The sequence below is a fragment of the Cystoisospora suis genome, assembly GCF_002600585.1.
Source record: "Cystoisospora suis strain Wien I chromosome Unknown contig_262, whole genome shotgun sequence".
NCBI lineage: Eukaryota > Apicomplexa > Conoidasida > Eucoccidiorida > Sarcocystidae > Cystoisospora > Cystoisospora suis.
Window position 1 is genome coordinate 86,226 of NW_027153064.1, and position 12,668 is coordinate 98,893.

The following is a 12,668-nucleotide window of genomic DNA, read 5'->3' on the forward strand; positions in this document are numbered from 1 at the left end:
GTACAACTGGTCACTCGGGCTTTCACATGTGCCGCCCGGCGAGCGACCTCCGGTGGAACGAAAAGAAAACACTGCAAGTGACGCTGACAGTACATAGCTGCGCCGCGCGTGCGCATCTGGAAGGGCCACAAAGGTGTCGAGAGATGCGCAAGCGCCCTTCTGCATGGGCCATGCAGTTCCCACCCAACATCTATGTCGTTGATGGGGTGTCGAAATACAAGATGGCTGTCGCTCCTACCTCTCTGCCTCCATTTTGCCAACGTGGGGACTGCCGGTTGGCTTCAGAAACTGCGAGGTATCAGCACGATATCCAGTCGGAGCGCAACCGGACTGCCGGGAAACGTGGACCGGAGCCGTGACAGTCCTCTCGCCTCAGAGTGGTCCCAGGCACTTGCGTGGCGCTTGAGGACGCGAAATATGAGTAGCAGAGCACAAGCGCAATGAAGCGGCCGCGCTTCATACGGGCGCCGGAATGAATGAGCTTTTCTCACAAAGGTTCTCAGCTGTAGGCGGTCATGTGGGTATCAATCTTTCATGGAGTTCCTTCACTAGAAGACGACGCAGCTTGTAGCTGCAACTGCATGCAGAGGTACAACGCATGCTCGCACTGGAGGCGTCCTCTGAGCGGTCATGGGCACAAAGAATTCTCAACTAGCTCGTGCTGGCGTTGTGCTCATGACCGTTCAGTTGCCTTGAGAAAGAATTCCCAGCTAGCTCGTGCTTGCCCTTCCAAGGCAACAGCGATCTGACGAGTTACTCGATCCTCGAGAACGTAATGTACTCGGCCTAGGGATTCCTGCAGTCGCCCTCTTTTAAACCATTGTGACCGCGTTTCTCGATGCTTGCGACAGCACAGGTTCTCTTGAGCTCAGTCTGGAAAATTCACCACGGGGTTAGACGTCCAGCACAAGTTAGGGCCACGTAGCTCAGGATGCGACCTCCAGCCTAGGCTGGGACTGGACTGTTCTTGTGTGTGCAGTAACCACCCGAGAAAGACTAGGTACGTCGACAGACCGGACACTGGCAAAACCGGCTCTGTTTCACACTACCAGCAGGCCGCGCATTACATGACTCCCGTTAAGCGGCCCGACTGTGCAGTTTTAAAAAAAATTTACCGTGTTTCTGAATATCAGCGACGTCGCGGACAGTAGATCGGGGGCCGACAGGGAGTATCGTCAGCCTCCGCAGCGGCCAGTTGTATATACACCCTCGCGCCAAACGGGTTCTGGGAAAGCCCTTGGGGGCGGAACTTCGTCAATCCGCTGGAGCTTCCCGAGGACGTGTGAGCATTTGAACCCGTCCCTGGTCTTGCGCGATGCTGTACATCAAGTTTCTCGTGGGGGCCTGCGCTTGCCTCGGCAGCGCAGTATTATCTGTCGCTCAGGTTGATGTTGTATCTCTGCCAGGGGAACTTCTCGATGGTGTGGAGAGAGCGGCTCTGAAAGTTAAAACCGCTTTGAACTTTGCCGACAAGATCTATTCCGAGTGTTTCGACGTCCCGAACGCCCTCTGCCTGGGTACGTGCGAAAGCAAGAACGCATTGCTCCCCCGTTCACTACGGCCGTTCAGGCGGAACCTCACAAGTGCTTACCTCTGATGCCGTACCAGACGGCCTTGCTGCGTGGTTCCGATTTGATGAGTTGTATCCTATTGACGAATCCGGGAACGGGAACCACATGCATAGGGCACCCCGCGCGGGGCCGCCGCACAACGGTTAGGTCATCCCCGTGTTGACAGATGTCGGACTAGTCGCATTGCCGTCTCTGCAGGACGAGGCGCGAGCGCGGCATTTCTCAACGGTAACGAGATGAGGGCACTGTGCTGTCAGCAGGAAAACGGTTTATTGCCAACTGCTTGCAGGAGCGAGTTCGACAATCAAGTCGAGCAGCACCTTGGAGTCCAGTGAATTCACGGTGTAAGGAGTCGCGGGAAGACGTAACAGTAAACGAGCCGCCCTACTCATGCTCAGGGCATTCTGGTTGTACCTTCTTGGAGACTCCACCGGTTTCTTTCGGAATGTGATATCGAAAGGGTATACAAGTTCGTTGAATATCGTTTGAAGAAGCCTGACATTTCAAACTGTTTCAGGACCGACGCAAGCCAAACTCCGACCATATTCCTTTATCCCAATTCACGGAAACTATCGATCCGAGTAACCACTTCCGACAGCACTTCCGAGGGAATGTCATCTCATGGATCGCTTCCTCTGCGTCGATGGACGCACGTCGCTGGTAATTCGCGTCGTACAGGGGCTGACACTCAATGCTTGACACACTTCTTGCAGTTGCGTGTGACGGCTCACGCCTCCGACTTTATATCAACGTACGAATCAAGGTTCAATGACATGCCGGCTTTTATGTGAAGCTCTCAATCTCATTCAGGGTGTCAAAGACAACGAGGTTGTAAGGGTGCTCGAAAAACGAGCCGCCTTGGATGTCGCGACAGCATGCTTGTTTAGGGACTGCGCGGGTCTGTGGTCTCAAATTCTGGCGATATCGTTGTGGGCTCTACAATCGAGCATTCTGGGTTTGAGGTCAGTGTTTACAGGCGACGTCTTACAGACAGTCCGACTCTTCCGCCGAATTAGGGTTACGTCGACGATCTTCGCTTCTACAATCGGGCGGTAGCCGTAAGTAGTGGTGTGAACAACGCGCGTCGCAGTGAGAAACCGCGGGCTCAGGAAGAGGAGGTCGCAAGCTTAGCACCAAGTGGTCTTACTGGTATTGGAGACACGGAATTCGTTTTTCGAGGTGAGGATGACGGCGTTGGATCTCCTACACCCTCCACGCCTTGCCGGGTTCTAGGCTGTGCAGACTGCGCCTTTGAAATTGCGATGCACTCAAATATGTGTGGGGAACCGGCTGCGCACTTGTGCTCTCTTCAAGAACTGTACCAGGGTGCAATGCACATTGCGCGTGTCAACGGTGAGTAGTCATGGCTGAGACACTCTCAGGTGCAGTCACTGATCCCTACGTTTTGCAATCAGGGCTGTTGGCAGGAGTGGCCGATGTATGGCATAGCGACATGACCTACAGCGACATCACAGCAGGCGAAACTCGCATGGGGCTGTGCTGCCGTGCGCCTGGAGCTGCGCCGACAGAGCCAGTGAAAGCTGTTGCCTGAGCATTCTGCAAAGGTCTCCAGCTCGCCGGCTTGACCGGGGTCACCGAGAGGATGGTGTTACTCCCTTGGAGTCTCCGCTGCCCGTGGCAGATCGGCGACAGTTTCCGGTTCTGCGTATTCTCGCCTCAGAACAGTTAAGGAAAGGCTTGAGCCGAACATCTGCGTATGTGCCCCCCGAAGTCTGCCCCGGCGGCTCTCCGCGTTTGCTCATCCGGGCACAACACGCCGAAGAAACCTGTACTTTGCCATCTGAATTTCAAAAAGGTTGCTTCACGCCGTGTCGGCTCTTGCATGCGCACGTGACTGCTCAGGTCGCCTGTCATATCCACGCTGACGTGATTTTTCTCATTCGTATCTTGGGGGAAGCGAGATTGCTATATAGCAGCGGCTGCCCTCATCGCTATGGCCAAGCGAGAACCGCGCCAGGGTAACGGGGAAGCGATCAGGCACCGGCATCTCGAGAAGGTCCGCGGAAGGGATTCCATCTGAACAAAGAGAACCCAAACGCGGGGACTGCACGCTGATAAAGCAGTCACCTTGCAAGCAACTTTTGCCGATAATGCAATACGACTGCTCTTTGAGCCTTAGCAGTCCGGGCTTGTCACGTCTTTTCTTTTTCGTACCTCCGTCTGGCCCAGGAAGGGCGTCGCTGGCATCAGCGACAATGACCAGTGAATTGGATTCAGGCTTCTTGCAGACCTGGCTCATGGCACCTCCTGGGAGGACACGCACAAAGCGCCGCCGGACCGCATTGTCGCGCCGGACTGCAGACTACCTGGCGAGCATCGCAGAGCGAGAACATTACCAGGCATGCAGCACAGCGAAGTGATAACGACATATCAGTCCACATTGTTGACGGTACCTCGGAGAACTACTTCTGCCTCAAAGCAATCTTCATTGACCCTCGTTTGATACTGAAACCGGGAAGACGTAGCAGCCTTGGTCGTTGCGCCGCGCTTAGCCTGGCCATGACCAGGCTCAGGATGAGCTGGCAGGCGAGAAAGAGGGCCAGATTCCCCCCAACCCCGATCTTGTCCAATGAAAGCTGCTGAGTTTTGCTTCTGTGCGAGTCCACGCGGATGATTCGGCGTTGAAGACCTCGTGTAGTCATTATCGTGTCCCAGTGGTTCTTGAAAGCCACATGATTTAACGGGCAAGGCGGGTACGAGAAAATCCCGTGGCATGTGATCATTGACTTTCTCTAGACTCTGCATGCTGGACTCCACAGGCAGAGGTGCGTGACACCATACAAGCCCAGCGACGGTGCCTGGCTAAGGCGTTTACCTCTCCCCCATTGGCGAAACTTCGGCCTCTCTTCGTACAGACTCTACGAGCACAGACTATCGCTTTCCAGAGAAGTTCACTGAATGCTGGTCTCACCTTCAGGGCCTTGACCTACCAACGACACCCTACACAGCAGATTAACAGCTGTAGCCCTCGCATCTACGTCGACATAACCCTTACCTCTACTGCCCGAGAGACACTTCGACATCGTCAACTCGGCACAGTGCTCGAAGGGTGACGGACGGGCTCTTGGGACTTCTGTGACCTACACTAGAACGAGAAGGGGCCTGAAACCCAAATAGATCGGGATCATTGCGTGGTGGCTCCCAGCGTACCTCATTTCCGTCCTCTTTGCTCTCGCATCGTCACCTGCAGGGAAACTAGGTTCCCAGTCATGGCGGCTGAGAAGGTGCCCTAGACCGCTGTCTTCGTCAGTCTGATCTTTCCTCCGGGAAGACAACCAGTTACGCTCGGTCAGGCAGGCCGGGGCATCCCTTGCGTAAGAGGCTACCGCGGAAGAGGACACCTCACGTTTTTGCGCGTCGTGCATAGTGGCGGGCAAAGTCGGCTGCTCCTTGGTCGCATCACTCTCTTTTCCGAGTCGCCACGCATACAAACAGCCTTCCCTCCCGGACACTGAGACGAGATACTCCCTTGCTGATGAACGTAGCGATGGCAGTTGATTTGATTCTCTGCCTGAACGAGAGTGACTAGCGAGGTAACAGGAGATCCACAGGAGAGCTGTGGGAGGGCCTTCATGCGCAGGACATGTGCCTGGAAGAGACGCTGCCTCTAGAGCACGTCGCAATGCGACATCAAGCAAATCGCATTCCGTTCCAGGACTCGCGACCAGTTCCCCCCCCGGCGGACTACTCATATCTATACCAACGTGACAACCGCCCTGACGCGTAGGCGCATTGACTCCCGGTATCACAGCTTCATCTCTGGTATGGACGGCGTGACGCGGTCCCAGACTTTTATTGCTGTCTGCGAAGCACTCTAGAGGATGGTAAATTTTCTGGCAATAGTCGCGCGGTGGGCGCCTTAGATCTGCGATACCCGCACCTCGTAAGAATGGTGAGACAGGGAGCGGTGCGGGGACACACGTCTGCGCTCCGGCGCCAAAATCTTCAGAGCGGAAATCTTTTGTCTCCTCTACCGAGGTCACGGGAACAGGGATCGAACGGCGCCCCGCGGAAGGGCTCTGCTCTAGGCCCCTCGACCCCAGTCTTCCTCTGGACGACTGTGGGCTCTCTGGTCTTCCTCTATTGGTCGCTCGCGGCGCCCTCCCTAACTGATAGCTCCGAGAATGCGAAGGAGGCCTACTGGAAAGGGACTGTAAAGAGCATCTGGCTAAGGGAAGACACCGCAGCTGTGGGGGGAGGCACACCAAACCGAGGGCGTGGCGCGAAGAATCGTAGAACGCAACGAGGAACGCAGAAGAACCGGAAACCCCTTGATGCAGGGGCCCTGGCACTATGACCTGAGATCACGCGACAGCGAAAGAGAAGAGAAAAAACGAAGTCGCCAGACTTCAGGAAAACATCTTCTGATGTGCCCAAGATTGGCGAAGTGCTTGTATAGCATTGTAGGGGCTTGGGTGTTTGAAGAAAACAAGGTGTCTCAGTTTTTTATAGTGTTGAGTCAGGAAAATGAACTGATAACCGCGCGGCACGGGGAGAAGCTGGGACAGGAAAAAAGACTGCTCTGTCTGGTAGTACTCCGCGCGCAGAACTCCGAAACTAGAGACATGGTGAGCGTCACTGAGACTCCAAGTCACTTGCGCGCAGAAGGTTGACTAAGAATTGTGCTCGCCAAGCGAGAGAGAGAAGGCCACAAGCAGCCGCGTTCAGGGTGTGGTCGCTGTATCCAGCAGCACCCGAGACAACGGGTGATTATGACTACGCCATCGGGGAAAAGACCCTTTTTTCTCATGTACGCCGTTTCCTAGAAGTCAAAGTGACACAGTCTGTAGCAATGTAGCGGCTTGTCTTCCCAGTACACGACTACTCCCCGTGGTGACAAAAACGGAGAGTTGTTCGGCCCCCTACAGGCAACCAAGAATGGCGTTCGAGGGGCGGTGGCATCCTCTAAATCCTTAACACCCTGCTTTGTGGGTGTCTTCCTTCCAAGCGTACAATACATACCCTTGCTGTGTGCCCGGTATACCCGCATCTGAACGCTCCGAGTACCTTACACGTTCGCGTATCACCGCTAGCAACTTACCGCGCCACGCTTGTTGCTTGGGACAATTGGAGAAGCGCTTGTTGTGGTAGGGGAGCAATGGAGGCGGAAACCGGCGATTTTCACGGGTAGGGCGGAGGCCCACGGATAAAACTGTGTGAACAGCATTGACGCCTGCTCTCGGATCAGCAACAGAGAAACACGGAAACCAAGACTAACTCTGCGGGGAGATTTACTTTGGCAATGTGTACACACGCGTTCAGTACTCGAGCACATAGACACACGACCGACTCGGACGACCGCTGCGTCCCCGTCCCCCTGTCATGCCACCAACCACCCCTCAAGCCACCTGGGAGTCTCAGCTGCCGGCTTCTGTCTAGATCGATGAAAGCTACGCTGAAGCCGCACCTGACGAGGACATAGCGTAACTAGCTGCGAGGGGACAAGCGACAAAGTGAAGCTGTAAAACTGTTTCACCCAGGCAGTAAAGCTCCGAGCACCCGACAGACAGAAAGAACGGCTGAAGAAGCCAGTTCACATTTGCTCAGTCTTCCCGATCCTTTTTCATGCGCGCTTCTGCGAGGAGTCTCAGTCTACGGGATAAGGAAGCACTGTTCGTCGCAAGACAACCACCTGAGAGACAGTGGCGGGCCGTATCGTGTCAATCACCACACGCCTGGTGGACACATCTGAATAGGTAATCGATACAACGCTTCTCAGCTTCGCACTCGCCGAACGAACCGAACCGGTTCTCCGCCCATGCAGAAAGGACTGGAATAGACAGGTACAGCTGGTAACAGAGCACCTCGAATGCCTGGCAAAGACAGCGCATCACCGGAAGAATATGCAGGCGCACCCCGTGCACAGGGGCTCCTGAGACTGGCTACATATGACGCAAACATTTCATTGGCGACGTACCCACGCTTTCTCCTCGGGGCAATGGCGGCCGCTGGGTATGCCGAAGGCCGCCAGAGCGCCATCTGCGGTCTGACAAATCAAAAGCTGATGGCAGCACAAAAACGACACGTAGGAGATCATTGTCCAAGCACACTACGAAAACATCGGGAACCTAACTATGTCTTTTAGAAAGAGAGATTCCGCCACACCAACAGAAGCAGGAGTTTGTGCATTTCCGAAAAAGTCCGCGTCCTTTAGACTGTAGTCGTCCATTCCCCGTATCCTCATAGTACGCCACAGCCGATACCTTTTGTGCGCACTTGGCCCAATACCAGTCCTCTTGCAATGAAAAGGACATCGTGCTCAGGCTATTCATATATTTTGGAATAGGTACTTTCCTCTCTCGGCCTATGTATGCTTTGAAAAACTAGCTACACACCCGTGCTGTCGTGGCGGCGTCTACCCCTTCCCGCGATCCTGTCACTAGGCTCTTCGTGACGCCAGTCATGTCATCTCCAGGTGATTGGTACACAGAGTTACATATTTGTGCGCGACTATTCTCACATCCCTGTATACACGAGACAAGTCGGTTAACTCAGTTGACCTTGCGCACTCTGAAGGGGAGTAGCCGCCTTTTCCCACACACTGGCTGGCACGGCCAAGTGCACTACCACTCCGCCATGACAGTGAGGAAGGGAAACTCGTCCGACAATCGCTGATGTGCCAGAGAACATCCCCATCGTACGTCTACATGCTCCTTCCAGCTGCCGTGGGAAGACGTCAGTCGTGCGAGTTTCGGTCATCCGCACTCAACCGCGTTGCTCTCGTGTCCGTACAGTCTGTCAATGTCGTTCTCCCCCGTCTCTCAGGGCCCTTTCATTCCTTGGTATCTCGAAGAAAGCTCAGACAGAGTTTCAGTCACAAAAAGGAGCAGCTCAAAGTCTTGACTGCGCTGTCGAATGGTGCCCGTTGACCCGGAGACTGGGACATGTCCTCACGACCGTGACAGAGGTGTTTAGTTTTATAGTCATCCTGACGTTATATTTGAAAGCCTAGCTGACCTTTCTCTGGTGTATCCAAACTCCGGCACCCACAGAAGCACTACTACTGTAGCTTTCAGATTTTTCTTAGTTACGGGAGATGTAGGTACCTAGTGATTTCAGCGGCGTGAGTGCAGATAACTGTCTACTCGCTCAGTCTGCATTCACACAGTTCACCGGACATCACTTCTCCATCCTGCCGTCCTGTGGTCCCACGATGCCCTTGCACCCCGTCGTGGACTAACCTCTTCTTGGTCATCTACTTGTTCCTCCGATCTAATTTGCTCCTGGTTCACCATAGTGGTGTCAACTGTAAGAGAGAATTTGAGCGTCCGGACAGCAGACGCACAAGGGGGGTGAACTCGCAACTGCAGGGATAGCGAGAAGGGGAACACCGGCAACTCAAGTCCAGGCACGGCGTCTTCAAAGTGATTTTCTTTTCGCGCTCCACAGCAGCCAGTTCCGCCATCAAAACTGGACCTCCAGAGGGTATCGGCGCTCAAACCGCGGCTGGAGAGCGGTGTCCTGGCGCCACGAATCAATAGACTCTGGCAGTTCGCAGGAAACCCCTCTCTGCGGAGATCAACCACGGAGATGTGGATGTGGGCGGTGTTTCCCCTGGTAGCATTTCCATAGTCTTTACTTTTACACATCGTCCCAGGAGAGAGACGAGGCTCGCTATACGGCCCCGTACCGGAAAAAGTCGGAGCGCTTCTCCCGGAGAAAGTTTCCGATGAGTCTTCAGTGTCACCAGGTGTTTCTCCCTCAGGAGTTTCAGGAGAGTAGAATGGGACACGCAGGGAATGAGGCCGACTCCGTTTCACGGGAAAGCTGCTGTGTTGTTGGATGGCTAGGCATTGCACTCCCGCTACTCCACTACAAGAAGCAGCCAGCCATGTTGCACGCTCATTGAACGCCAGCGCTGTCACGTCGGACGCGCTTTTTGCCATCTTGTGCGGTGGCGAGATGAGCAACAGGCTGTAGCAAAAAGAAGAGGACGACGCCTGCATGGCAACAAGGTTCTGTGGAAAAGAAGAGTAGTGTGCATCTCGAGAAAGCCCAGATGGAGGGTGCTTTACAAAGACGACAACCAGAAACAGGCACACAGAGCCATCTTCGCACCCTACGGCCAGTAGACATGAGCACGAGGGAGAAGACAGACAGCAACAAACATTCGAGTGGCTGAGAGAGTCCACTAAGACTGATGCTGGATGAGAATGGGTTAGTGGCCCAGAGAATGTGACTGCGGTCACGGCTTCCTCGAAGAAAACTGACGGTCCTGAAAAGAAAGGGAAAAGAGGACAAGAGAAAAGAGGAGCTGTCCCTGCTGCTACCCGTCTGAGCAGATTTGCACGCCAGCCGCATGTCCGGGATCTGTGACGCAAAATGTGCCTTCGCACGCAGGCAAAGCAATGAGAATATCCAGATTTTTCTTCTGTGGTGGACTGGGTCAGCGAGGACCAGCTTTCGCGTAGGCCGCCGCCTTGCTAAATATTCTTACCCTCCGATGAATTCCCAAGACTTACGCACACCAACATACGGTTTTGTGTGTAATGGGGAAGCTTCTGCTCTCCACCTTACTATGCCAGCCCAGAGGAATGTATTTCGCACCGGCGACGATTTGAGCCGTCTGCTCACCAATAGCCTCGAATCTGCCGTCCAGCGTCACGCGCCACAGCTGCAGCGCTCCTCCCACAGCACAGCGGCCACCAGTAGCTATGATATTCCCTAGTACGCCCGCCCCATCTTCTCGCCGCCTAATCTCCGCAAAGTAGTCGTTAGTCTCTCGAGAAAATGTCTCTTCACAGTCGCTGTTCCCGCCTTCTTTTCTACTGTGCCTGGGCACTCTCCGTCCTCTGTCCTCCTCGGGGTGCCTCACGCCGCTGGAGAGACCCGCGGGACGAGGTGACAGAAGCGAAGGCGATGCGGAAGAAAGGGGTAAACTTAAGGGGGACCGCAGACACTTCCCGGCCCCAGTCTTGCGGCTTTTCCATGCTGCTGAGACCACGTTCCAGTATAACGGCGGCGGGACAGCAGAAGCTGGCGCCGGGCTGGCTGCCGACTCCACGCTTCCCCAAGGCTTCTGTGCTAGAATAGCGCTTTTTTCCGGGCACAGGTGATCTACGCATAAGAGGATTACATGACTTTCAGTCACGAAAACAACATACTTAGGCTGGCAGCTCCGCTGCATCTCGGCAGGGCTAGGTGTCGCCCAGCCAACGATCTGTGCCGCTTGCATAGGAACCCACACATCCTCACAAGCCTCCCGAAAAAAAGGAACGAGCGAACCATTCTTTATGTTTTCTGCGCAATCCGTCCGACGGCTATGACAAGAGTCCTCACAGGGAGAGCCTCTAGAATAGCAGTGTTCGCTGGAGACTGAAGGAATGGCGAGGTGTCTAGAGAACCCGCCGTCCGGCTCCCTCTCTGGCCCGTTGTTTTCATGTACATAAATTGAAAAACAATCCGCCCGAGAAGCAGATGAGGCCGAGTGTAAACGTATAACATCCCGGAGTTCAATCACTCTCTTTGCTCGCAAGCTTCCTTGTGTCAAGACGCCGTGTCCAGCAGTCCCAGCTCGTATCCTGCTCGTGTCGGGATCGAAATTGGTCGCGTGAAAGGCGCTGCCATCCCCGGGCTCCGATGCGTCCTGCAGCTGTCTGCACTCTGCCCTAGAAAGGACCGAAACAGGCGATGTGCTACAGGACCCGCGGCCAGGCATTGACAGCAACTTGGCGCTGTTATACTCATCTCTCCGTTGCCTGGGTGAGAGCAGTTGAGTGATGCCTCCTGAAGCGTCGGAGATCGCCTTGGCGTCGTCGCAGTTTGACAGATAGCCACTTTCCTCTCCTGCTTTGCCAGAATTAGCCTTTCTGGCGCTTTCGCGTCCTCTTCGCAGAGAAGGGCATGATCTGGAAACGGTTCGTCTGCAAGAATGCGATGGTTTTCCATAGGCTGCAGCGTAGCTGCTCCGCGGAGTATGCACAGGCCGATCCAGAAGTCGTTCGGCAAAAGGTGCCGGCGAAATCCATCGCCTTGAAGAGAGTCGTCGGGAGAAAGTCAACGGAGACCGAAAGGAGGCAAACGAGCTTTTCGGGCAGATAGAAGTGCTGCCACGTGGGGTGGCTAACGCAGTGTTCGTAGTTAGTTGCGCATCTGTGATGAACTTGTGAGTCAGGCCACTAGGTGGCCTGCTTTTCCGTCGTGGACGGCATGCCCTTCTCGTTGTCCCCTGCTTCCCAGGTCTCTCTGGCAGCAGGACTTTTCTCTGTGGGTGAGGCCGGCCAAGGTTCTGTTCCGCTCTCCGGTCCGCTTTGGCAGTACCCCGTAGCGTCTGTCTTCTTGAATTCATTCTAGAAGCACTTGAGGAGAGCCGCTCACTCTGCCCTCCAACACGTTTACCCACCTCTGTCTCAAGTCTAGAGCCTACAGCGGGGGACCCATGCGTATAGAGAAGAGAAACAGTTCCCTTTCGTGTAGCGACCAGAACTAATTTTTTCTGGAGAGGGAGAATCAAGGAGACACGAGAGCCACCCGGAGAAAACTCTTTTATGGAAGGCGCAGCCACTGCGCGAACTGCAGTAAGGCCACGAAATAAATAAATCAGGCCTTCAGACGTCCCTGCGATCAGCTCTCGACAATCAGGTAAAAAGGCGCAAGCCGTGACTGTTGGAGGTGTCCCTTGGGTATGTGAAGAGAAGGAGGAAGAACCACGGGACCGGAGCTGGCCTAGAGAGGAAGCAGGACGGAAGCCACGAGCAGCAAAAGACCACTGATGAGGTGGATATGCCGTAGAACTCGCGGCAGAGACTGCGGTGCGTGCGTGCTGCGAGAGAAACCCTGGACCGAACGAACAGCTCCGAAAAGACGGAGAAGGAAAACTCGAGTCCACGGGGGCCGTCGAACTCGCTAGGTAAAACCGCCCCAAGCGAGAGCGTTCAGTTGACTTTGTTTTCTCGGTAGACCGTGGTTTGAGCCCGAAAGTCCACACACGCAAGTGACCGTTGCCGAAAGTTGCGAAACGACTAGCGGAGGAGACTGAAGAGGGACCGCTTGACCAGATAGAACGGGAAAAAAAATGAAGAGGAGGCTCAACCGCCAGGCCGTGCAGCGGTGCGCGTCCACACTCAACCAGGAAAC

At 54.8% G+C, this 12,668-nt stretch overlaps 2 protein-coding genes across 2 annotated transcripts; one reads left to right on the plus strand and one right to left on the minus strand.

Moving 5' to 3' along the window:
• Positions 1-1,315: 1,315 nt before the first annotated feature.
• CSUI_000675 (concanavalin a-like lectin glucanase family protein) lies at positions 1,316-3,123 on the plus strand (the record flags this gene model as incomplete). Its single annotated transcript, XM_068060906.1, has 8 exons — positions 1,316-1,320; positions 1,363-1,517; positions 1,570-1,713; positions 1,770-1,902; positions 1,996-2,290; positions 2,382-2,564; positions 2,588-2,750; positions 2,987-3,123. 8 exons carry the CDS (start codon positions 1,316-1,318, stop codon positions 3,121-3,123), a joined length of 1,215 nt encoding a protein of 404 aa, XP_067927125.1.
• Positions 3,124-3,357: 234 nt separating this feature from the next.
• CSUI_000676 (uncharacterized protein) lies at positions 3,358-6,582 on the minus strand (the record flags this gene model as incomplete). The annotated part of the gene is made up of 4 exons (XM_068060907.1): positions 3,358-3,608; positions 3,747-4,338; positions 4,743-5,890; positions 6,577-6,582. 3 exons carry the CDS (start codon positions 6,580-6,582, stop codon positions 3,963-3,965), a joined length of 1,530 nt encoding a protein of 509 aa, XP_067927126.1. The 3' UTR covers positions 3,358-3,608; positions 3,747-3,962.
• Positions 6,583-12,668: the final 6,086 nt, after the last annotated feature.